The 26,755-nt window shown below is 45.6% G+C and overlaps 2 protein-coding genes across 3 annotated transcripts in view; both read left to right on the forward strand.

The window, feature by feature from the left end:
* Positions 1 to 67: 67 nt before the first annotated feature.
* On the forward strand, positions 68 to 7,336 carry LOC124487039 (myozenin-2-like). The gene is made up of 6 exons (XM_047049046.1): positions 68 to 215; positions 1,379 to 1,468; positions 2,602 to 2,768; positions 4,213 to 4,354; positions 6,331 to 6,514; positions 6,679 to 7,336. Exons 2-6 carry the CDS (start codon positions 1,387 to 1,389, stop codon positions 6,926 to 6,928), a joined length of 825 nt encoding a protein of 274 aa, XP_046905002.1. The 5' UTR covers positions 68 to 215; positions 1,379 to 1,386; the 3' UTR covers positions 6,929 to 7,336.
* A 9,304-nt stretch (positions 7,337 to 16,640) lies between these two features.
* The window catches only part of LOC124486948 (inactive ubiquitin carboxyl-terminal hydrolase 53), a 34,369-nt gene continuing 24,254 nt past the window's right edge, over positions 16,641 to 26,755 (forward strand). Inside the window, exons 1-4 of one of the 2 annotated variants that reach the window (XM_047048855.1) lie at positions 16,641 to 17,033; positions 24,024 to 24,666; positions 25,803 to 25,901; positions 26,083 to 26,217. In XM_047048855.1, the coding sequence (XP_046904811.1) occupies positions 24,523 to 24,666; positions 25,803 to 25,901; positions 26,083 to 26,217 (378 nt within the window). In that variant the 5' untranslated portion in view covers positions 16,641 to 17,033; positions 24,024 to 24,522. Of the gene's footprint in view, positions 17,034 to 17,062; positions 17,143 to 24,023; positions 24,667 to 25,802; positions 25,902 to 26,082; positions 26,218 to 26,755 lie in introns of those variants that run through there. The other variant, XM_047048856.1, reaches the window with a different exon arrangement.

Raw genomic sequence — 26,755 nt, forward strand, 5'->3', positions numbered from 1 at the left:
GACAGTCAGTTCCTCCCCCCACCCCCTCCCCCCACCCACCACCACCACCTTGCCCCACCCACCCATAGCCAACCCCAGAGCAGGGCAGTGTGCATTGACCTGTGCAGGTCGCTCTACCGAGGTTGACCTCCGTGCCTCAGGCCTCGCTTCCGTTGGGGACCCAAAATACAACAACCTGAGACCCTCCCCCCCTCCCTTGGAGGGACCTGACACAGGTAAGGGGGCCACTCCACCTTCGTGGTGGGAAACCCAAAGGAACCTCTCCTGGAGGTTGTCAGTGCTCCTGTGAATGAGATGGAGCAGCACCTCACTGTGTTCCTATCAGTCCTACAGTTTGCCTGTTGTTGCACCCTTCTAAATGTGTGTTGACGTATTTCTTGTCGAATACGTTAACTCCTAAGAACTGTGTGTTTCCACAACAGATGACTTGTTTAGTCTTTCCTCCATCTGTTTTCAATCTATCGAGACGGGAGACCTAGTGACAGTTATTTACAGTACAGCTTAGATCTGCTCGTCAGACCACTAAGAAGAATTCCTCATGGATTTAGCCACCTCACATCCACCATACTAACGCTAAAGTGTTTTGGTGCTACTTTTTACTCATCTATCTATTCATTTATATGTTAAAAGAGGAAAATGTAAGGGTACTGTACATTTTGCCCAGGCAGCATGTACAGGGGTATAGGGGTGTCAGATGGCTGAGCGGTGAGGGAGTCGGGCTAGTAATTAGAAGGTTGCCGGATTGATTCCCCGCCGTGCCAAATGACGTTGTGTCCTTGGGCAAGGCAATTCACCCTACTTGCCTCTGGGGGAATGTCCCTGTACTTACTGTAAGTCGCTCTGGATAAGAGCGTCTGCTAAATGACTAAATGTAAAGTACTGTGTGCTTGTGTACTACGGCTCAATTCATCTTCTAAACTGCCACACCTGCTCCTCGTGACAAACTGTAACCTGTTCTGAACTCCCGTTCTTGTAGACCTCCAGGGTCATTTCAGCGCTATCGATCCCTGCGTCCTCTCAGGCGAGCGAGGTGCCATGTCTGAAGAGCACGCCCTCGGCGTTTAACGGCCCCCGGGTTATTTAAAGGGATGTGCTAACTTTGCCCTTTTCACTGCCCTCATAACTGCCTGGGCGCGCGTGGCAGGCAAGTGTAATGTTGGGCCGATCGATGGCTGCACAAACAGCTCGTGTCGTCTGCTGTGGCATGGCGTTTGCTAGGTGTGCTGTCGCGGTGCCCCCGACTCGGCCGTTAGTCGTGCTGTGACTCTCTGATCCCCCGAGGCAGCCTTGAGCCTTGACACAGTAGGTGTGGAGTGTGATTGGTGCGCTGTTGTACCGGTAACCTGTGACTCTGGCATGCTGTGGCTCTGTTCCCCAGCGGCAGCCATGTCCCAGTTCTCTACCATGACGACGAGAGAGAGGCAGATGCAAGCGGCGGCCATCTGCAGGGAGATCCAGGGCTCTGAAGGTATCCCATGATACCCTCTCACTTCCTTGTTTCCTCTCTTGTCCAACCCGCTCTCTTCTCCTCTCACTCCCTCTCTATCTGTCTCTAACGGACTCTTCATTGCATCTTCTGCACATCAGCTCACTATCTGCATTCCTAATTTTCTCTTAATTCCTCCTGTTCCTCCATGCAGTCTTTCTCTTTACTCTTTCTGCTCTCTCTCTTTCTCTCTAGTTCTGCTCTCTCTCTCTTCCTGCTCTCTATCTCTCTCTGCTCTCTCTGCTCTGTCACTCTCTGCTCTCGCTCGCTGCTCTAAGTGGGCTGATTTCTAACGTTAAAGTCTATGCTCATTCATGTGAACACACATTACAGTATACTACAGTAAGGTATGGCACGTGAAGTATCCTGAACTACAGCGCAAATCTGGACACATGCTTAATCATGGTTTCTGCATTCCGAAACAGGTGTCCACATACCAGCACACACACACCAATTACAAATGACTTTGTAGAGAAGATATCATCTCACCAACAGCTTCCCAGTAGCCAGTAACTAATCCCTTTGTCGTTGTCCTTTGAACGCGCTATTTCGGGGTGTCTGGACAACTGCAGGGCTGGCTCAGTCAGGGACGTCTGAGGGCCAGCGACAGCTGTAGGATTCTCTGGCAGGCCCACTTCTCTCTCTTTGATAGTGGTCAAGAAATCTCCACAATCAGCATGCATTAGCTAGCATGCAGCGCTAACCTCAGACAGGGGCCCAACATGAAAGGTTGACATGAAAAGATGGCTCATCGTTTGTCATATTGACAGCAAGACGGCGTCAGCAAGCCAGGAGCTATTCGGGGCTGTGGTTTACCAATAGATTATTGGTGAAACGTAATTAGCCTGTGTGTGCCGTGGGCCTGTATGTACAAACATTGTCAACGCAATGGGAATATTTTGTTGGAGTAATCAAACTATCTAATATGTCATAATTATATATATATAAATATGTAACTACAGGAGATGATGTGCTCATAGCTCAGAAAACTGTCAACACAACAAATAGGTATCGACAATATGTGCCGCAACATGGACACAAGTGAGCTCACACAAACAACAGACACACACACACACACACTGTCCTCACAGCTGGTGTGTGTGTGTGTTGCCCAGATGCAGAGATGGATCTCGGGAAGAAAGTGAGCGCCCCCAAGGAGATCATGCTGGAGGAGCTGTCGCTGTCCTCCAATCGGGGCTCTCGCCTCTTCAAGATGCGCCAGAGGCGCTCGGAGAAGTACACCTTCGAGAGCATCCAGAACCAGACCAACACACACATCAATGTGAGCAGACAGCTCGGCTTTCGGCGCACCAGGCTGCCGTTCAAACCTCAGGGCCTTTGATTGAACCAACCCTTTTTGTTGTTTTGTGTCCCCCCCCCCCCCTACAGAGTCACAGAGTGGCATATCAAGGAATGGCACGGGGAGTAGAGTAGGGCTTTATCGGTCCCTTGGAGTTAATCGATGTCGTGTTTCGTTTTGGAGGAGAATCCAATGTCACCTTAAGAGACATCTGGCTTCGCAAGATCACGACCACGCGAGAGTCTGTTTTTCCAAGTTATCCATTTGTGCCTGCCCTTTTTGAAACAGTTTTCCGAGGACGCCTTTCCAGATGGATATGTGTAACAAACCATCTGGCAGGTCAGGTTAAATCCGGAGACCATCCATTTACCAACCTACACACACATCCTCTCATGAACAAATGGATACTTTTTACATTGGTTTCTGGCTTCTGGTGCACAGGCATCCAGTATCATCAATCAGCTCGCCAACGTGAGTCTGTAAACTTCATAACCTGTTCCTCTGAACAAGGAACCTGCTCCAGACAGCCTCCAGCAGCACGATGCTCCTAAGACCTAGCTTAGCGCGTTGTTCCACCGCGTGTGGAAGATCTGACACACAGAATTTCCCACAAAGCACTTAAGTCATACAAAACTCTTCCTGATTAAATGGAAACTAAAAGTGTTTCCTGTGAAGGGGTACGGGGAAAGGGGGCAGGTGCGGTATGTTGTATGATGAGTTCCAAGAAGCCTTGCGTACGAGGGCAAAAGCCTATCATCCTATGGCAGTGGAACAACGTTCCTGTGGGGAACTCTTTTGTAATTCCACTCGACTCTGGAGGCCTGGGAGCGCAGCCACACATGGACCCTGTCATGCAGGGGATTCGCTCTAATTGAAAACGACTTAGTGGCAGTGATGTCATGAACTCCCTGCTTTCTCAAGCCTAATCAATACGTTGATGTGGTTCATTTACAACCCTTAATCTTATTGTATTGATGGGAAACGCTTCCTCTTGGCACAGCGAGTCCCTTTGTTTACCCCTCGGGGGCAAATGGGGAATGTTTGTTTCAAGTTGACAACATTTCCTGAGGAAGTCGAGGAGTAAATAATTTCAAATATAACTGGGGAGATGAAAGCTTCCCATTGTGAACAGATTACACACAGGGCCAGAAGGCCAGAAGAAGCCAGGCTAGTCATGTTGAAGCTCCTGATCAGAGAAGCTGTTCTTACAGAATGCTTAAGGTTTCCCAATTATTATTTTGGCCTTTGAACCAACACTATGGTTCATGGCATTTCTGGACCACCCTTTCATTGTAAGAACGCTGTAGCCATAGATACAGCGTTATATGCCTTGTTTGAACTTTACAAACATAAAGATGATATGAAAGCAGATGGATGGAGATAACCACACTTCATTTCTCTCCCTTTGTTTCGGTTTCGCCGTCAGAATGGAGTTACTTTGCAGGCCGAAAGTCAGGAAACGACTGAAAACACAGATGGAGAAGAACACCTGGACGTCAAGCTGCCGACCACACCTCCGAACACGCCTGACCAGAGAACCCAGGCGAACCCAGACAGCATCGCCCCTGGTGAGCAGCGTGCGTGGGCGGGTGTGTGGGCGGGTGTGTGGGCGACAAGGCTAGAGCCACGTAGTAGGCATAAAAATACCAGTTTGTATAAATACTGACAGATAAGGACAAATACCCAAAACAGTAACGGCAGTCAAAACATCTACTGCGAACTCAGAAGAAACACCCCATATTAATGGCAGATAAAACACCATTTAGCCAGTGACGTAAAGAATCAATGCATCAGCCGAGTCAACCAATAGCTCTCTGATGCCCATTTTTCACTGAAACCCCAACAACTCTGGAATCCAGATGAAACCATTTACAGTCAGTCCAATGACGGACCCATTGAATGGGTGGTTTTGATCCTGGTCCTGGTGTCCATGTAATAAGGGAAGGCTTTTGCTCAGCCAGAGAGATTGTGTCTTCATTGTTTTGACATTTTTGAAATTCTCCCACATGTTCTGCACAGAGGGGCAAATTCATTTCATGTGGGGAAACATGTTATCCTTGTGCGGAATCTCCTGACTCTGGGAGGAATTTGTCTCATCCCGTCTCACTTTCACCCTCGTAATCTTCCTCGCTCTCCCTCCCTTCCCGTCTCTCTCTTCCAGTTAAAGTTTGTTGTTTGGTAGCTACAGTTTATCATGTTGTAAATGCTGAGGTGTGCCCACAGGAAGCAGGACTAGTATTTCCTGTGTGTCTTACAGTCTCTGATACCATCGAGACCAGCTTAGAAACCCAGATCACTCTCTGCCTCAATACTGCCCGGTCGGCAGAATCGCGGAGCCCCTATTACACGATGAGCGCATGGAAGCAGCGTGCCTTGCTATTCCTGGGACTCCCCCAGACCTTGAGAGGGAGTCAGTGGAGACGGCAAGATGCAGTACAAAATTGGGGCAGGGGGTATTGGGTAGCAAATGTGTAATGGCTCTTGGAATAGCTCAGGAAAGGCCCCCATGTGTTAGGGTTGGAGTGAGTCTTTTGTTTCTCAACAGTTTGGTTTCCTGTAACCGAGGGTTTGTGCAGTTCAGGCACCTGATTGATCTGAACTAAACACCCAATTGTAAAATGTCTCAGCTAGAATGGATTGGGAATCTCTCTCTCTCCCAGATCTCTGTCTCTCTTTTTCTCCCTCCCTCCCTCCCTCCCTCCCTCCCTCCCTCCCTCCCTCCCTCCCTCCCTCCCTCCCTCCCTCCCTCCCTCCCTCCCTCCCTCTCCCTCTCCCTCTCCCTCTCCCTCTCCCTCTCCCTCTCCCTCTCCCTCTCCCTCTCCCTCTCTCCCTCTCTCTCTCTCTCTCTCTCTCTCTCTCTCTCTCTCTCTCTCTCTCTCTCTCTCTCTCTCTCTCTCTCTCTCACACACTCATCCCTTTTCTGCCTGGGGTACCACACATGCAACCAGAATTGTCCTTTATTTATCAAACTCTGACTGTGTGGCTGTCACAACACATTCTCTGCATTTGAAGCATTTGAACGGAATTTGAAGTATTCCGTGTTCTACAATGATCTTGTACACGGGGAACAAATGATAATAAATAATAACACAACACCCCCCCACACCCTCTTTTCCACCCCGGGGCCAGCGTTTTGGTCTTTCCACATGTCCTTTGTGAGGCAAAACACAGAGTCGGGAGGATTGGTCATTGTCAAAGGCTTCGATGTGACACGCTGGCTGTTATATAATGCTGTGTGTTGGCCAGCCCCCCTCCCACAGGCAAAGCGCTCTGGTTTTGAAGGCTCGTCCATTGGATGGCCCCCTAACCCCCCCAGCCGCTCCTCCTTCCCCCTCAACACTTTCCCACACAAGAAACGTGTTATTTATTATTATAAAAACATTCTCCGTACTTCTATATTCCTCTTTCCTAATACCAGAGCTTCTAGATTCCTGGAAGTCTATTGTTGAAATGATTTTCAGCTAGCAGATACTTTTGTTGACAGCGACGCACACCAAAACTGTCCAGGCCTTTTCCTGATTTCCCTTATTCGTCCCTCCAACAGGCTACGGGGGTCCTCTGAAAGATGTTCCCCCAGAGAAGTTCAACAGCACGGCGGTCCCCAAGTCCTACCACTCCCCCTGGGACCAAGCCATCATCAGCGACCCTGCCCTGGCAGACACCCTCATCACAGGCATGCCAGAGCCTAAGCCCCAGCCAGAGGCTCCGAGCTACAAGAGCTTTAATAGGTAAAAGAGAGAGAGAGAGACTTTTACACACACACACACACACACACACACATACACTCACAGCAAGTCAAAATGCTTGTCGGTATACAAGTTGTTTCTCTAGCAAAGCAGAGTTCATGAATGCTTGGCGGCTAATGCTAGCTCTGTCAATCCAACACCTCCAGGGTAGCTACCCCCTTCGGTGGCTTCAACAAGACCCCCAAACCTGCCCCCGTCAGGGCACCTGAGGAGGAGAGCAGCCCTGCAGAAGCCTTCCCGGAGTACGCGGAGCTTCTGGGAGACGCCGGGGGAAGCGCCCACCTTCGGCCCACCTTCAACAGGACGGCCCTGGGCTGGGCGGGGACAGGAGCCCCCCTCCTGTTCCCCACGGCGGCCCTGGATCCCATGTTCATCCCAGAGTCGGATGACCTTTGAACTTGTGTGTGCGTTCACGTGCTGCCCGGTTTTAGAGCCAGTGATCCTAGTGTCAGCGCAGGCTGAGATTGAGAGAGACAGAGAGAGGGAGAGAAAGAGAAAAAGAGAAAAAAGGGACAGAGAGATAAAGGGGGAGGGAGACCGTGATGGACTGAGATAGAAGAGAGAGAATATTAGTTAGACGCCCACTGTGAACAGTGTTTTCTCGCTTATCTGTTGAAGACTCTGAGATCTTCCACTGCAGTCAAAACATATGCACCAGCTAGCGAACACTACTTACTTACAAATACAGTTTAATGTAGCACTGTATACTGTAAAATGTTGTGTATAAGAGGGATGATATTTGCCTTAAACGTATTTGTTTGTACTAATCATTTATAAGCTAAATAAAACAGTGTAAAACACAAATCTCTTCCTTCAGTTTTCAGAGTGAGACCGACTGCGAATAGATGTTCTATTGTGTGTCAAAGAAAGGCCTTGACGCGCCGCCTACAGTGTTTCCCATGATTGATGGCGGCATGAATCTGGTTAACATGTTCCCCTATGACTGAGCGCCACCTGAACGCACCGTGACGTTCAGAGTGTCCCTGCTCCGTCTGCCCCGGAGGGTTGAGGGGCAGCACACCTGTGTTCTACCGTGGTACAGTACGTGAACCCATCACTGCCTGGGCCCTTTCAGAGAGCCCCACACACGTGACACGCCTCAAGGTTGTGCCGCCCAGGCTGACAAATCATATCTGCTTCACTGACACCAGCCACATGACTGATGTGCCTAGCGTCGCGTCCTACGGGATGTCACACAGATGAGGCGATTGGCGTGCGTCTCTGGGCTCGGCCACGGAGCCCAGTTTTACGGTATCGCGGAAGATCTGCGGGACACTGCTGAGGAGGGAGGGAATAATATGAGATTAGTCAGTAATAGGCTATCGAGTGAGTCTAGCCTGCTTGTCAGTGTGAAATAACTTAGCGAGTGGGCATGTGAGGGAGTCTGCCCATGCGAGAAATATGACCACAAAGGCCAGATGAAGAGAACAAGACCTGTCAGTCACTCCAGCAGCTTGCGGAGTGTTGAAGGTCCGATGCCAAGCGTAAAATACAACGGGGCTTTTTGACGTGAGCTGGATTTACTGGACTTGAGGATTGCTGGTCAGCTGATGTGGACTGGCTGGCGGGTGAGTGGAACAGAGCTTCACGTGTCAGATTCCTCCGGCTGCTTCTCCTCCCTGTTGTCTACTTATTACACATCATGAAAAGAAAGCCACACAGACATGTCGGGAAAAAGAACTGGTAAATTAGCAGGCTGTCTATCAACAGCTCATTTAGTAAATTTAGGAAATTAGGAAATTGTCAGTTGGGTTTTAAGCCGTTTTTTACTTTAACTTAAAAATCGAAATAATACACGGAATTCCAGAAATGTGCTGCAATTCCTCCCGTGCTCTTCAAGAGACAGGATATGCTTGTCATGGTTACTGTTGGTCACTTCACCGTGTCCAGCTCATAGCTCCTTAACCGTGTGGTGTGGTGTGGTGTGCCAGCCTCAGCAACCCCTCCCCTTGGCTGTACTATTGAATTCCTCTCCATTAGCCTGGACGTGCAGTGGACCATACAGCACCCACCCCCCCCCCCCCCCCCACCCCCACACCACTTGCATCCAAGATGCTGCCAAGTCTCTGGCTCTATCCAGTCCTGTTTATCAAACGCTGCCTGAACTCTCTTTGAACTCGTTTTGCGCCCGGTATCAAAAAGCAGGAAAGGGAAATATTATTGCTGGAGTGGATGAGCGGTGGTTTGGTCGTTCTGTCTTTTATCTCCACTTGCTGTTCCCTCCTGTTGGCGTGAGAGTGCCCTGCGTGGCGCTTGGCAGGCCGAGGGGTTGTGTCATAGGGAAGTGTCCGGAAGGGTCAACACGTCCTGTACCTCAACTCCTGAACAAACTATGCTGTTGGAGAAAAGCCACACAAACAGATACACATCTCAGATTGTGCATGGACAACATACCAATGTCATTTTCTTTTCTTTTTTTCTTTTTATATGGGGCGTTGGAGGGCAAGGCTGTTTTATTTCATGTGATAAAGTCCTGTTAACAATGCAGGGATGTGAGGCAGGCTTTGTGATTGTGTATAGTATCATGAACACCTTGTTTCTTCCAAGGCTAAGTGCTTTTAATCTAGAATACGGTGAAAACAGCAGGGTGCCAGTAGGGTTTCTAAGCTTCCACAGTACGGACCGACCACACAGATTTAGAACAAGACCTGCCCAGTTGTAAATTCAATTCCCAAAGAGAAATTAGGAAAGTCATTGCCATTTTCATTCCAGATCTAGGATCTGTCTGGGAAAGTGCCCACACGACATCTCGCACAGCCAACTCATTGGCTGCTGGAGTTGCTGATTTCCGAGTCATGACCGAGCGCCACAGTCTCCTGGGTTTCAACCTGCCCTCACGGCAATGACAATGTCCAGCTGACATGTCCGAACGTGGAACACAAAACACGCTCAGCCTTATTTACGTCCCCTCTGGGGTGTCCCTCAGGCATTTTTTCCCAGGTCCTTTTGACACTGGGTCTTGAAGGACAAGCTGTAGGCACCGGGAGGAGCAGCTAGAGGGAGGTGTTCTGAAGGCCAACAAGGGCTCATCAGCGTGTCTTTGAGGAGGTGCCTCTGCAGAAGGTCATTATGCAGGATACTGTTTGCCTGGGGGCAAACAGTGCAATGTGCACTGTTTTCAAACTGCATATGCGCAACGGGCTTCAAATGTGTCAACTTGGAGCCCCGCATCGCTGGAACAACGGTCTTGAGTGACACTGTTTTGTGGCATTTGACCTCCACGAGAGTTCATCAATCATTTATAACAGTAGGATGGATGTTGGGGTGTCAACAACCTGAAGGTTGGTTTCTCCCACATTACATTTCACTCATGGACAAAGGGCCAGAGTCAATGGAAAAGTGATCGATAACGAAATGGAACATAGCAGGTGAATGAGCTCACTGAGAGCCCCGTGGAACACACCCGTGAGAAGGAAAGCTTGTCGGAAGAGTCTATGAGTTGGTGTCGGGTCACAGTCAGCGGTGGCGGGAGACGGTGGAGGTGAAAGGTCACGCCAGGCCAAACGGTGTAAAAGGGTGTTTCTGAGTTTGACTCTTTAACCTCTCACTCAACCAGGCTGAGCACAAGCCTCAACAGAGCTTCAGGAGGAGGTCCCGGGGTGGGACTGTCGCTACCCGTCTACGACAGACAGCTCAGTCATGTGACATGCCCCACGGCTCACACTCTCCATCACTACTAATTACCGGCTTGCCGGCGCATTCCGACCGCCTCGTTTGTCCTGTACTCGAGCGGATTTCAGCGGAAGAATACACTGTTCATGTGACGCGAGCAAAAGACACGACACTGAAGTGGTTTCGAATGACAGGCAGTTTGAATTTAGATATATGTTTGTAGGGCTGCTTTAATTGGACAGGCAGTGAGGAATGACAGGAAATGTAGGAAGAGAGAGAGAGCGAGGGGAGGACATGCAGAGAATGGAGTCGGAGTCAAACCCAGGCTTCTGCGGTCGGGCATTGGTCTATTTGACAGGTGAGCCACCGGGGTGCCCCAGGTAGTTTGATTTGAATAAGTACACACAGCGAGGATGACGAAACACTCCCAGCCAACGTACCCTAGTTCCTGTTTACATGCAAAGCCGGGTCCCCAAGTGACCAATTAAACAGGTGTATTTCCACAGTCAGTCTCTGACCTCCACCACAGGGAGCAGATCCCCAGGCCTCCCGGCTGAACGGTTCTCCCACCCATTAACCTCTACTCACTGGGTCCCTGATCGCGCAGGGCTAGTGAACTCATAAGGCGTGACATGCTCTGGAGGTAAATAAGCCTGGGAGACTCCGAGAGATCCATGGGGCAACCGTCCCATGGGCTCGACACAGTGCCCCCTCTCCCCGGTTCAACGGGTGACAAAGAGGAGGGACTCCAGCCCACTTGTGGCCATACAAAGAAGCAATCTGGAGGGAACATTGGGGGGAGGTGAATGAGGAGATAGGGATCCCCCCCTCCTCCTCAAGTGCCCCCGCCCCCCCCCCCCCCCCCCCCCCCACCAACACATCCACACACCGCCACCACCCACTCATTTTGTGATGTCGCAGTGGAAAGAACAATAAATGTATCTTATCCCCCAGATGCTGAGGGGCCATTCCTTCCTGTTGCGGACAGTGCCGGGATGATAGCATCGCTCCCGCCCGCGAGTGCCTGCCCAGGCTACCACGGATACGGAGGAAACACAGCAGCACAATACATCACAATCACCCCCTTGGTCGCGGGCCCATGTTAATGTAACATGGACGATTGCCAAAAAGCGATGCTTATGTCATCACCTTTTTCTGCTCCCTCTGCTGCAGGAGAGGTAGCGCACGCCTGCTTGCGGCTGAGAAGGCAGGCAGATTACTTTGATCGTACTACTTTCCGTACTTAGACGCAGCACGTCAGATCGATGAATGGGTCCGAGGACACAGAAGCACCATATTACAGTGGCATCTCCACCGGTCCAGCACAATCCGGCTTTTGTCAGGGCTTGTTGTGACTCATTCCTCCATATCTGTCAGGGTTTGTTGTGAAATCATGTCACACTGTGACTTCACTCTGACTTCATGCTAAGTCACAGTGAATAGGAGCTGTACGACCGCTATGTGGAACAAAGTTGTTTTTATCTTACACCCTCTCCATCACAACCGACAGAATCCACCACGACTCGTTCACTCGGTTTCAGATGTGGTTGGGTAATAGAATAGTACACAATTTTTGTTTGTCATGAGTACACAATGTTTCAGTCTCAAGTGTGCATGTCTCTCAGAGGGAGAAAAAAAACATGAAAAATAGTTCTGCCATACCATGATTAGGGGGTTGTAATTCCTAGTAAAAAAATGCTGGGAGAAGCACCTCCCTTGTCTCCTATTGTGGCCTTCCATGGCCCCTATTATGCCAATGCAGCGTGCCTAATCTCTTACATAACCCTGGGATACTCACATCATATGTAGCTGCTCATTAGTGGTAACTCAATAACGACCGAACCTACAGTGTTTTAGAGAAACACTCCCAATCAAGTGCTCTGTTTTAGACTGTTGATAGACTGGTTGGTAGACTGCCAATAAAGAGTAACCTGTCATGACTCCCGATGTCATTGCTGCTTGTGTGTGATTACGATTTACAAAGGGCAACATGTCTGGATTGTCACTTGAGAAGGGTGGGGCTAGAGTCGGGTTTGTACACAGGACACACACACGCAAGCACATGTTTACCATTTGGTGAGAACACAAGTGTTCTTGGCAATGTATGGAAAAATGTTCTCATGAATATTGCTCACAGTTAGTACAATAGGTTTAATTTGTGACATTTGCATGTACAATGAAGTCACTCATTAAGGTCACCTCAGTGTGTTTTAATAAGGTAATGAACACATGATGTATGTCCACTGTAAACTCCCCTTTATATCTCAGTACCAAATTCAAATATGATTACTATTGCTTCTGCATTGGTTTTAAAACCGTTCAGGTTTGCTTTTTCTATAAAGTGTCCTGAATATTTGGTGGAAGAAAGCAAAGGTCAATATACAGAACTGTTGGTAATTCAAACATTTGAAATAAAGTATTCTATTATTTTATGAAAATAGTCAGAGGGCACTTTATAGTACACTGATTTCCATGCAAGCCTAAGTGCACTTTATCTCAGAATGTCACAATGGGCAAGCCTTCAGCAGGACTGCTGGCCCCAGCGATGTGTCTGGATTGCAGCAGAGTCTGTCCCCATTTCCAACCATTGCCAATAATAGAATGAATATGGATTGGAAAGCCAGACAGTGATGCTGAAAATATCTCGCTGCCCTTCAAATGGTACTCTACATTTGGGGTGAAAAAACATTTAGATGTCTGGTGAGTCAATCAAGGTCACCAGCGTATCAAAGCTGTTGGTCTAATGTAAACATGAACTGATTTCTTCCAGCAGTGTGGTTGGTCAATTTGACTTATCATTCGTCTATATTAAAAGTTTATGAAAATAATAAACTTAACTAAATGACACGGTACTCAGAGAAAACTTGACAATCACAGAGACAGAGTTCCTGCTTTTAACTCTATATAATTCAAAACTACAGCTTGTATTTTTAGGTATTTTTATATACTTTGTGGACTTGTGGGAATTGTCAAAAATGAATTGGAATGCCGCCATGCAACATGGGTTTGACATTTGAGCAGCAAGTAAGCAGTGTGTTCAGCAAAACGTAGAGTGTTCACCAGGGTTTCTCTCAAGGTGAGAACCCAGGCCAATGGTACCAATTCTCAGAGGGGCGTTTACTGTGTGCAGTGTCTCCTTGCAGAGCTGGCAAAGTCTAGCTAATTAATCTTTAATTAAAATGTCCTTCACAACTCTGCCGTGGCAGAGGATCACTGGTTTGCTATGCTGTTAGATTTGTGTTCAAGAACGATTTGGTCTGCCATTCGTTAAAGCTCCACTTTGCAGTGTTTGCAGAGGGTATTGGGTACTTAACGACTTTGACTGAATCAATACACATAGTGCACAACTCTTGAAAGTCATACATAAATCTAAGTCTATCCTTCCTGGTTTGAGAAAAACACTGGTCTGCTGTAATACTTGTTCTACACTGCAAAGGTGTCATGAACAGTGATGGAGGCATGTTTTCAGTGACCATTCCAAGTGTTCATCTACTAAAGGCTGTTTATACTGAAGGCTGCCGGAGCAGAGTGAGTTGTCATACCTGGGACGTCTGTGTTGAGGAGAGACAGGCTGGAGGTTGCTTGGGCTCTGGTGGGGAAGAGGAGGAGGAGGATCTATAAGAAACGCAGGAACACAAACTTAGCAACTTGACCTCATAAATCAACAACTTGTAATTTGTAGGGGCCTTCTATTACCACTTCTGGGCCTTTTACGAGTTTTATAATGGGACAACTAGAATGTATATATACATAAAAAATGTGGCCCAGTAAAAAAAAAAAGTAAGGTATATATTCAAAATGTCGAATCACTGAAAATCTCAGTTCTCAAACTTGAAATTCTCAAATGCCTCCACCGATGACTAGCTCAAATGGTCTAAAGTTCTTACACTGCGGTAAGGGCACACATGCTCATAGGCTTGGCCATGTCCTGCAAAGGCCAATGATCCAAAACTGGACAATGGAAAACCAATGAGCCATTATTCCCTTCAAGTCATTTACAGCCCTTTCCAACCGGACAATGACGTATGCATGCACACGCTGCAACTATACATCCATTTTCAGACAGGCTCAGTGTCGCGAAGCAGCGCTGATGCAGCGCAAAATATGTGGCTTCAATTGCTGATCGGCAAACTGTCACCAAGGTCACCAACCAGCCCAAACAAACTTTGAAGCTTGTTTTCCATACTAGAATGAAAGAGAATAGCTTGATCCATATGGATGGAAATTCAGTAACACTACTTCAAAGCATGGACACACCTGAGGTGAGAATGTCCAACACTGAAAACGGGAGCTTCTAAAGGAGATCGAAACATCCTGCCGATTTCAAAACAGCCCTTTTGCTCATCATGTGTGCTCAGAAGCTAAATTCCCGCCCTCTAGGAGAAATTTGGCATCATGTGAAATCAAACCACAATATTTTCAGTTCACCATCACTTTAAAGTCCTAACATGAGGCCAGGTCATGTGGTCAACTTTTTACAGGCTTCCTGCTGCATCTTGTTTAACATCAAAGCCTTCTGTCATAGGTATGTTTCTGGCCATGTTATTTGAAGTGTTCCACCCTGTCTCTAGTGGAGAACATTCCCTACAGGGGAAGAAAGCCTGTGCCTACCAGATACAAAGTTCTGATTTGTGTCTGACCAGATAGAGACAACAGTGGCCTGACTCTTAGTTTCTCTATCGCTTAAAATGATGAACACACTCCAAAAACTGCTGAGTTTTTTTATAAAGAGGGAACTTAATGCGACCCAGAGGAGAACGTTTACTGAGGGTGAAAGGCATTGTGTTCTCTATGGGTTCTTTCGAGTACTTCCTGGGGAAGGCATGGGCCTTCCGGAGAGACTGTGAACCCTTTCACTGCACTATCACTGTCTCAAAATCTCCCCTGACTCTTTTACAGTGTTATTAGAGAATCAATGGTTATCCCTCACAAACACGGTTAGACCTTTGGTCTGAGTAAAGAAGATTGAGCCACATTGGACAAATGACAGTATCTATGGTCCCCACTACAGGTCATTACAGCAAAACCAGTGCCTAGCTGCAGTAATTTGATTTTTACAATTTATTTACAATAAACATCAGTTTACAACCTTTGGTGTGAATGTGCTTTGTTAAATGCACAGAGAAGTGACCACACTCAGACTGGGAAAATATCCCATTATATAACTCTACAAAAGATTGGGAAATACACAAAGAAAACATGACCAAATGATATGCCAAAAAAGGTTTCTTAAATTCTTAGTCTCCTTAACATAACAATATGTTGTGAGCAAAGGGTGCAATGGTGCTGTAACTCTAAATTTGGCAAGATATGTGGAGCTGGGCAACAGAAAACAATACCATGTAACACACCAAGACCAGGGATATAGAGTCAGAGAGCACCTCGATTGCTTCACAGAGAATAATGGACCAGACCTTGCAGTTGAAAAACAGTCTCTGGCTAGCGTGAGGTAAGTCCAGAGTGCATCATGAGGTGTGCTGATGAGTTTGCCGATTATCACCTGCATGTGTCCAGTCTGTGTGTAGTATGTCAATCACAGACAAGAGCATAATGTATCGCTGCATCCCAAGTAACTCCATAAGGAGAGCCCCCATCAACAAAACAAGACAAGTACACAACTTCCTTTGTGTGATTTGTATTTGATTCTTATTATGATCACTTTGACTAACATTCCTTTTCACTTTTGAGGTACTTGCATAATTATTTTATTATTTGTATTTTGTATTAACCTCCCAACCTACAGGCAATTGCTGCAGCAGTTAAAATGTTAAATTGTCTTAGTAAGAAGAAACTGTGGATATTGAGTTCATTCAGTGAAGATTTGGCCTAGCAAACCACCTCCCTTCAGTGAGTAATGGCTAGAGCAAGAACTATAAAACTTAGTAACCATCAACCACCGTTAGCATGTTGTGAAATTAGTTTTCTCAAATTAATAACGTCTGTCCGTTGTGCCCATAACACATTGGGACACATAAGGTGTCTTATGTAACTGAGTACACCACTGAATAGAAAGTAGTGATGTAGTTAGGATAGACACTGTGACGGGGAAAACCAGGAAATGCTTTAATTGTGTTTCATTACTTTTTATATAACAGAATCAGACAGATGGTGTTTAGATGAAGAGAGCCTTACATCACATTTCTCTCGGACGTCTTTCAGTTCTTCATAATCCTCAAGCAGTGTTATAATTGATGCACTGAACTACATAATTCTGGAAATTTGGTTGGATACCTGAATCATTAAAACCGATGGCAGGTAGAGCTAGATCCAAATGCACACACTGTCAAAAGGTTTGCAACCAATCTATCTACTACAGTTTAAAACGACTGATGCAACTACGTGATTCAAAGTGGTAAGTGTCCAACTGCGAGTGTGACTCCCCCTTTCGCATTGAAACGGTCTGAATCGGTGCGTTCGAACGTGCAGTCGTGTACAGTGTGTGAAAGACTGCAGTAAATACAGTGCTGAAGAGGCGGGGTTTGACCTCGCAGCTCTGAAAACATCACTAATCCAGAGTTCCAGGTGCCGAAGTCGACCATTGCTCACTACCGCCGCACATCAACAACTGCAATAGAATTACAAGACTCCGGAAACCCGGAATACGGCAACTGAATGGGACAGCGCGGATAACTGGAAAGACAACATAAATTAAGATCAATAACCCAGTGAACTTCTCTTACGAAAATGTCGGTAACATGATTTGTTAACGTTTATAACACACAGCCAAGATGTTTTCCCACTCAGAAGGACTCTAGGGTAGAACGTCAAATGTCACCCTGCGCTCAACGAAACTACTCCGTTTAAACTGGATACGGAATCGCTTTTGGAACCTTTGCAGTTTTTACATAGAGATAGGCTACTGGATATATTTTTTATTTCTCTTTACAAGGTGAGTTTTGCTTTCTTAAGTTTGTAATAAATTGAAGATCTTCAAACTTTTTATCGCCATTTTTCTTGCATCAATGCGCATGAGGCGGAAGAAATGTACCTGCTCTCAGGTGAGCTGAAAACATGTCCATTGTGAACTCAAACCGTCGTTACATTACTACATCCCCTAAATTATATTAGGGGACACTTTGCGATGTAATTGTAATATCGGTGGTATGTCTAAACAGCTATTTTATAGTTAATTATACAAGGTTAGATAGTTAAAGTGCAAAAATAATGCAGTTGGTCGTGTTATTTCCTGTGTGCAACATTATTGGTCACAAAGACGTGTCTTGCATTTGTGTTGTCAGGTCAGTATGTTTTTATGATAATAAACACAAGCTAACAAATAACGATACACATCGTAATGAGTGGTCTATCGAGACGTTAAAAAAATGTGTGACTAAAATGGATGTGAAGAATTAGCCTACTACTCATAGTGCTTCATAGGCTACTCCTACAGGCCATTGACCACGATTATATTTTCTATAATAACGCAATGCACAGGAGAGGATGCTTCAACGAGACACGACCTTCAGTTTCCACATATGGCCTGGTAAAACGATATGAACAATTAGAGTATATAATTGTAGTCTTGATATTCTCCTTATAAATCAGGACTTATAAAATACAGTTTCTATTGTAAGGCCAGTGAGTACAACATGTACTCCTTTGTGAGTTTTACAGATAATGCAGTAAGTTTCCCCTCCCACACACCCAGTTGCCTGGACTCATTAACACATTAGTTTGACAGACAAGTTTTGCCCTCAGAGGTGCTATTGTTGTCTCTGTGGCATGAATCATTCAGATCCAAAATAACATGCACAGTTTACGTGTTTTTTCCAACCAAACTGATCCTACGTTCTCTAGTAGACATCGCCTACAATGACTCAGTCATGTTAACAAGCTTAATAGACTCATTCTTTGAAAAGTTGATAAACACTTTAGAAATAAGATGTACTCATCACAATTATGGTGAGGTCACTCAGAACTTTTAAAGTCGTTTTTTCTTCTTTTCTTTCTTTTCTTTCCCATAAAAAGCTCTTAACTTCAAATGCACCATAATCATTTTGATAGTCCAACTGTGATATTACGTTCAATTTTATACTGCATAGTTCAGTGCCTTATTTAATATTTTCGAATATTTAGAATGGCAGTATAAACAACAACAAAAACACTGTGCACAGCAAGGATTAGTTTAGTTAGCGCACAATGCCTTTAATTATCTTGCTTTACTCCTGTTATACTAGACTTGCATCAGCAAGCCTTATGTCATGAAACTAGACATCAGCACAGATGGTGCTGACCACCTAAAATATCTGTACTCATCACCTGCCGCATGTAAATCGCTGCCGGAATTTAAGAAACTCATTAATTAGGTTTTAGGAAGAAGGGAAATAATGCTGTTGACCAGCATTGTGGCTCTGACATTTATTGGCAAGCTGCTGGGAAGCAGGGAAACATTTAGGAAGTAGTCTGCATAGTTGAGGGGAGGATGTTCTATTTCAATGAAGTCCTTTAAAACATGAGTCCAGGAACATATACGTTTGTTCTGCTTTTCCTCTGAGGAGGAGAAAGGTGGGTGCGCTGAGTGACTCAGAGAGGTGGGGATGACCTCTTCAGTGTCACAGGGTTCAAAGCGGTGACCGTGTGTTGGAACGTCGTGAGCTTTCAGCAGGAAGCCCTGTACAGGAAACCACTGCTGTATTGTTGCCAGTAGCCTTCAACCAAGTCTCCTGTCCAGTGGGAATTCACTAGTTCTGTTTCGGCCTGTTATTACTGGGTTGGAGTTGAGGGTCACGTTTCATTTCTCTAAGCTGGGGTTTGTGTGTGTTTGTACTCGCGGATCCTCTTTTGTAAATGGTCAGAACTATCAGTTACACTGTGCAGTAGTTATACTTAAGATATTCAAAGGAGTAGCAGTTATGCAATGTTTGTTCTGTTGAAAGTGAGTCAAGGGTTTCAAAGCAATATTCCAAGAAATTGACACACTACAGTAGTAAAGAAAAATAATGATATAACTTGTACAGGAATTATAAGATAAGATAATCCTTTATTGGTCCCACATTGGGGAAATTTGCAGGATTGTCAAGGGTTTCGAAGCAATATCTCCGGAAATTAAGACACCACAGTAGGAAAACCATATATACAGTCTGTAAATTGCCCGAACAAGGTGTTGGGAGTTGGTGTGTGTGTGTGTGTGTGTGTGTGGTTAAGGCCCCCACAATCAGTTGCAGCTAAAAAGCTTGACTTGACTAAAATCAAAAACTCTCCCTTCACCGTTACTCACTGTAGCTTTAAAGTTTGAGACCACCACTCTGCAACGCAAGTCTCCAGCTGGACGAGACAGCACTGTTTGTTATGGTAGTTATCTGAAATGGCCAAAGACGTTCATGAACAAATGCAGCTCTGGAGTGTAGAATGCCACTGCTGGGTAGGTCATTATACTTACAAACCTCCCAAGTGTGTCAACATTGATGTCAGAATCTGTTCCCTTTCTTCGTGTTTATCTAAGAAGTTAACCGATTCTGTCATTCTTGTTCCCAGTGAATGCAGCGAGGCTTAGAGAGGGATCAGGCGTCACACTTGTGAGTCACTTGACGGTTGCTTCATGTTTTGTTTCAAGCCAAACAAAAGTATGCACGATACATAATGTCTGTTACTCCTCTAATACAGACAGTTCCGTTTGAATCCAATAAAGTACCGCAAGAGAACAGCAACTTGTTCCGACGTGACCTTTGAAAATGAGGCATACTATGCTCAACCATCCCATAAACAACGCGGTTTTGCCGCAGTCGGCCACAGAGAACAGAGTTTTTTGCAACCCCAAGGGAGCCCCTTCTGCCGTCGAGTGTTTTCTCCTATTCGGAGAGCCATCCATCAGAACGGAGACAGTGGAGGGGTTGCAGAGTGGGAGCACTCACGCAGGTGTGGAACGTGCCAACTTGGGGGATGATGTATTGATCTGCATCGAACAAAAGCACACTGAGCTACAGCCACGAGATATTTATCCTAAGTTGGTTAGGAAGAGACTAGAACAAAGTTTGCACTCCATTCATTGAGCACATGCTTTTATCCATAGCCACACGAATGGTGCACGTAGTAAGTAGATCATCGTCGACCTGTTTTGTGTTTCAGTGGTAAGTGCCTTTGGACTGTATGTATAATGTCATAAAACACAATGAGAATGAACACATCGTGTTCTTACTTTTAGATGGAGACAGTAAATATTGATAATGAAGGAAGTATGCTGCTGGAATGGACATTGAATTCCAAGTGCTTATCTTTGAATGTACAAAAAATGGCACAAAAGAGTATGTGATGTACAGCAAAGCTTAGACGTGATTTGAGACCCAGCAACAAACATGTTGTCTTTTACATTTAATCAGGACTATGCCATCTATCTTCTTGGTTTGTGGTGTCCGTTCACCTTGAATGTATTGGATTAACTGGTTGTGTTTCACAACCGATCAATTTCATTATATGCTCTTGACATATAGCATTTACAAGGGATCAATTACATCACCCCTAACGAGGCTATCCAATATTTGATAAATGACTGTAACAGATGACTTCACTTTCCCCGCCCCAGAGCTCAGGTCACGTATGTGACGGTCACGTCTTAACCGACAGCGTCACCCTGTCAAATATGCTGATGCACAACACAGACCGTTCGGCTGATTGCTTGAAGGTGCTAGCCTTAGCGTTTTTGCCACATCATGAAACTAAGTCAGTCCTGAAAGTCACTAGACAATTATCTCCCAAGCCCCTGTGTTACACAGGAAGTCTCACAGCTTCCTGGAACTTCGGCCAAATCCTGGAAAGCGAAATGACCTCTGACCCTTTTTGCTTGGCTCTTCATCAAATCTGGTTTTAATGTTTGGCAGGTTAACGATGGGCACGGTAAAGTTCTGCTTGATATTTGGTTTTGTTCTCGTGAATTATTAGTTACTAATGTCATGGTCAATTTTCAGATGATCGCTCTTTGTTCAGGTGAATCTATAAATGCTTTTAGATTCTGTCAGGTAAACCACAATTGTTCAACCGAAGTCAAATGGTCTTGAATACAATAATAACTTCAATCTTGTCATGTAGTTTGTATTTGTAACAAACCTGAAGCTCTTCAACACATCATTCAGTCTTCTAAAACTGTCCAAACGCTTAATGAACAACACCCTGGAGGAAATGATGTCATCCAGGCTCCAGACTGGAAGGAGGGCTGTGTGGACGGACATCTCAGACCTTGTCAGGATCAGGTCGTTATGTCTACCCAGGACTTCAGGAAGCAGATCGTTTACACATCTTTGACCACTGTGCTCTCATTGAAACCGTGACGCATTTTTTAACATGATAATCGGTCTGTCACTGACGCTGACAGCAAGCTTTGATCTAGCAGTTAAAAGGGATTTGGTTCTGTCATTGTGTATTCTGTTAATATGAGCTCCACTCCTTTGTAGACCTTTGGGACTATAACATGGTTTTGGTATGTGTCGGTTTGAAATGAAAGATAAGGTATGTCTCCTGAGAGTTGGTATTCAGCCAATCCAGGTCAGGGGAAGGTCTGTTTGTCCGGTATTGCTTCTTCCTTAAGCATGCTGTCTGTCACCTCACCAGGACACGCATTTCCGTGGGGTAACAGAGAAACCTGAGATGGCTGCTTGTGATGGCATTGTTTGAAAGGAAGCAACATGGAATGTTGAAGGAGCCAAGCTTTGCCCTCAGTTAAGTGTTGTTGAGACACTGATATAACCTATTCTCAAGGTAGATGTAAGTCATTTTTGGCTCAGTCTTGAAACAGAAGATGCAGAGTTAGTAAAATTGAGTATTGTAATACAATATTATTTTCTAAAGTTAGCATATGCAGTCGACACGCACCCCTGTCATTTGTAATTAAAGGATGGCTTCTTAAACAGTCTGTTTTCCAGCACTCTTCAGTATTTTTCTGTATTTTCATCATAATTTATCTCCTAAGAAATTGATTTTATACAACAATGGACAATGGCCAAGTTCATTATCAGGCTTAATGTTCTTTCTGTGGTGCTCTCATTCATAGCCATGATGGGCTTGCAGGGCTAATGGGCTTGCAGGGCTAATGCTCTTGGTTCCAAGTCATTTACATTGGAGGTTTATGTGATATCTTCAGATGCCAGAAAATACCCTTCTCTAATAGCGGTAATCAAGAATTCATATCCGTTCAAAATATGGTTCCTTGGATGACCGTAATATTAGATCATAATGGTGGCTTCCTGTCTTTGTAACCTAGAGGGTTGGACACATCAGAGTAATGCCTATGAGACTCAACATAAAAAATGAGGGAAATTTATTGTAGCTTCTTACAGCTGACTTGGTCAATCTCTCTCCATCATTTCAGGCACATATTGGACACTGAGGATTAATTTTGTTTTTGCTTGTCACTTCCTTGAATTGATGGGCACATTTGATCACATGAGCTTTGACAGTCAATAGGTTTACAGCAAATGATTTGCTGTGTGTGAGGTGTTTGTGTGCTAGAGGGTTTGCTGTATGGATATTCAGTGTGCATGGGTCAGGTGGAGGAGTTAGAAGGTGGGCGGTTAGGGAGTGTTCAGTTTCCCGACCCTCCCCTCCTGCATTGCATCTAATCCCAAAGACGAGAGCTCTTTAGCAACGCTGAGCCTAAGTGATTGCTCTGGAATGTTGTTGCTAAGGAGGTCGGTTGCAAATGAGAGACTTGGAGCCTAGAGCAAGAGTTTGGCTGATTTTAAGGCAGAGGAGGATGGGGTCACATAAACTTGGTCAGTGGTCAGAATCGGGATGGCTATTAACCAGTTCCACTGCTATTAAACTGGTTTCACTGCTGTTGTCACATTTTCTTGGATGCCACGACAGAAATGTTGCCAGACTAGTTTGGAATGAAACTGGAGACAGAAAGTTAGGTATTGTCTGCATGCTCTGTCATGAGAAAGAGAAACTGTGTGTACGTCAACATTTGGATTGTCATGCCATGACCATTGGTTTGTGCTCTTGGACCACCCCGAACCCCCAAATGGAATATGCAACTCTCATAACCTTGATGGTATTACATTGCACTTCAACAGCCTTAGACCTGTGGTGAAGCCTGGGGACAGTGGCTAACGGGCAGTATTGTGCACCAACAGCTAGTCTGTTTGTTAGGGTTGTCTTTGTGGGTTCGTGGTGCTTTTACCATTAGTGGAGAACCTAGAGACTGGCTTGTGTCATGCTGTACAGCCCAGGTCATGTTTTTTATGCAAGCTTACTCAAGCATCAGACCAGAGCAGGGCAGGGCAGGTCGTCCCATTGCCATTCTAATGCAAGTTGACTGCCAACAAGGCTGGCAGTTGACGAGGCATGGATGCATCTGAAATCACTTCTTTGATGAACTTGTATGGTGAACTTGTATGGTAAACATGCTGCGCTGCGACTGGACAAACTTGGAATAACATTCCTCTATTACTGCTTGTTGTTAATACTGCCTTAATACTGACATACCTTACAGGAGTGGATGTACATGCCTACATTGTTTTGTCCTCAATACTATGAAATACTCTTTTAATAGTAACCGATCAGTAATTTGTTTTTTATTTATTGAACTAACTACCCCATTTGAAATAAAGTAATTGGAAGGAAAACTGTTCATCCAGAGACGTTTGGTGCAAAGGTCACCCATGGTTAATATATAAGCTTTGTTTACATAACAGTAGTGCATCTTGAGAGGGTGTCAATCTACTGACCTGGAAACGTATCCACAAAGGTGCTTCGTACCACTTACTTGACCATATAATTTGTTTTATATATATATAGTAACAGTCAAAAGTATTAACATTTTCCCATTCAATTGAATGGGAAAATGTGTCCAAACTTTAATGCATACAGTGTGGCTCTGTACTTAATCTTATGAAATGTCTCAGAAATGACAGCTCTACTCTTTTAAAATATCTTTTTTTGGGAACAGATCAGACACCATTAAATCCAATGGTAAGAGCTGCCTGCGTAGATCTCCCGTATGGATGAACTTGGGAGAGGGCTGATTGATTCCATTTGACTGACCGCAGCAACGTCAGGGCTATGAGGAGAGCTCTCAGAGATTCCCGGGCCACACTGCCTCTCCAGCTCTGAACGCCCCCAGCGCCCAATCATCAAGGAAATGACTGAAGCTCATTCCTCAACAGTCCAACGAAAGTCTCCAAAAAGCGAAAGAAGGATTATCCGCGGACCTCTCGACCACTGAGACGGTTGCTTCCAGACGTTTCTGCAAGGTTTCTGGGCGTGATCGAGTCACCTTCCTCCGGAGCAGGGGAGAGGTGGGATCAGACCCCCATGTGCAGAAGGGCAGCAGTTGCTGCTTGTGGAATAACGTAGCCTCAGCCTTTTAAGGAGGGAGGCACCAACCCAGCGCCCACGAGGCCCGGGACCTCACCTTACACCTGTCCCTAAGGCAGACCCTCTATCCAATGGCATGGGTCAAGTTCTTCAGGAAGCCGGGGGGGAATCTTGCCAAATCTTACCAGCCAGGGAGCATGCTCTCCCTGGCCCCCACCAAAGGCCTGCTAAACGAGCCGGGACAAAACAGCTGCTTCCTCAACAGTGCCGTGCAGGTGAGAGTTGGTTCAGACCCGGTTTCCTGGAAAGTTAATGGCTAATTTCTCACTGTCAAGCCAATCATAATTGATGGCTTCGATGACAGGAATTTGAAAGCCTATTGGATTTCAAAAGTACTGCTTTCTACCAGTAAAAATTCAATTTTTCACGTGACCTTAACCCAAGTTAACACTTTTTAAATGGATACAAATAGACTCAGATCTCTCTGCTGATTAGACAAATCTCAGTCAGTTAACCAGTTTTACTGTTTTGAATGAATGGGTCTTTATATTGTTCTTCATGTACAACATGAAATGTGATCTCTTAACGCTCCCAGATTATACTGTCATAGCATAGATTATATTCTCTGTCGCAGTGCCAACCTGGATTTCATAAGCATAAATGATGAAATAAGTTAGTTTGGTACTACATGCAAGCAGAATAACAAGTCTCTCACTATGGAGTCGGTGAGATATGCGAGTTCCACACCCAGGTTTAGATCTTTAGGAATGACTACTCAATCCCCTGCTGTTGTTTGCTACATTTAGGTTGAACAGGAAAAGTGACACGTTTTCCAAGAACAGAACAACCCCTCTTCACTATAGACGGGTCTGGAGAACAAGTTGCAGTGGCCCCCCAAAGAACAAAATAAACATTCAAAGCTTAGTCATTCTCTAAATTCATCTGTAGGTCCCAGCCAGTTTGGAGGGAAGTCAACAGACTAGAGGGGTAGGTTGGTTTGAGTAGCCCGCAGTGAGGTGAGTCTCCAGGGCTGTGATGTGGCTGAGCTGGAGGAAGGCGTTCTCTACCCAGGGCTTTGTTTTTGGAGGAAAAGATGTCCTTCTCTGCCCTCCTTCCCTCTCCCTGTCCTCAGAGAATCCCTACTCCCCCTAAACACCAGACAAGACAGGACACCCGTCATGTAGTAGCTACATTTATAGTATCTTACAAGATACAGTGCTGTACTTGGGATTCTTACCCCCTTTGTTGGTGGTCTTTCTGACTGACTAATGATTCTCTGATTCACCAAATGTCTTAATAATTTAGGGGGATATAAGGGATATCTGTGTCAGTACAGTTAGGTGTACTTGGACCAGAGATATATTTAAGGTGTGGTCCATCTGTTCTGAGTATTTTGCATGCCTATTCCCAGGTATTATGGCAGCTGGATATCTTCAGGCGAAGTTTGAGACAACTTCCTACTCACTCCTGTCTCGGAGACTCTGCAAACTGCATTTTCTGTGCACTGAAGGTACAATCTATTTGCATTATTCCGGACGAGAGCGTAATTCATTTATGTTGACACGTTATCCCTCGAGTTATTGTTCTCCAAAGAATTTGATTACAGCCATACAGACAGAAGGGTATTAAGTTCAGAGGGTGTCAAAGGCATTTTCTTAGGTAAAAAAACAACAAACAAATTCTCTCCGCAGGGCATCTTCTCCCAGTTCCAGCACAGCAGGGAGCGTGCGCTGCCCTCAGACAACCTGCGTCACGCCCTGGCAGAGACCTTTAAGGACGAGCATCGCTTTCAGCTGGGCTTCATGGACGACGCCGCAGAATGCTTTGTGAGTTTGCGTGGCAACCGGGCTCTCCGGGGTAACCCTGGGATCCAGTCGAGAGGGGGGAGGTCTGCACTTCTGGGGGGCGTGCACTCCGGGGAGAGTCGACACGAGGATGCAGTGGAATGTGTGTGTGTGTGTTGGCGAGGGTGTACTGAGGCACAGAAAAGGCAATGTAGTGGAACAAACCGTTTGGCAAGGGCACAGTCTGAGAGGACCCTCCCATCCACCCTTCCACACACTGCCTCTAAATGTCACGGTGGCCGGTTGCGTAAGCGCCAGCCGCAGAATCACTGGGCATCGCTTCCATTTCGTCACTGGAGGGGTTTCTCTATGTAAGTGCTTTTAAGTGGGTTTCATGCATCCTCTGAGTCATTTAGGACCACAGCTAGTCCAATTGTTTTGGCGTACTTCCAAAAGCATTATCCCACCGAACTTGCTGTCGTGATGTAATGCTTCTTTATGTGGTTAGTTTTTCTTTCTGCCACAAAACAATCTGAGAAAAAGGTCATTACGTACTCAAAGCGCTTAACGCTCTCTCAGC

This window comes from Hypomesus transpacificus, chromosome 25, assembly GCF_021917145.1.
Source record: "Hypomesus transpacificus isolate Combined female chromosome 25, fHypTra1, whole genome shotgun sequence".
In the NCBI taxonomy this organism is placed as follows: Eukaryota; Metazoa; Chordata; class Actinopteri; order Osmeriformes; family Osmeridae; genus Hypomesus; species Hypomesus transpacificus.

Bases quoted from the DNA above. Each gene is read 5' to 3' on its own strand.
- LOC124487039 (XM_047049046.1), top strand. From the start codon at position 1,387: ATGTCCCAGTTCTCTACCATGACGACGAGAGAGAGGCAGATGCAAGCG. The intron at 2,769-4,212 runs GTGAGCAGACAG...TTTCGCCGTCAG, and splicing joins AGACCAACACACACATCAAT to AATGGAGTTACTTTGCAGGC. The intron at 4,355-6,330 runs GTGAGCAGCGTG...TCCCTCCAACAG, and splicing joins CCCAGACAGCATCGCCCCTG to GCTACGGGGGTCCTCTGAAA.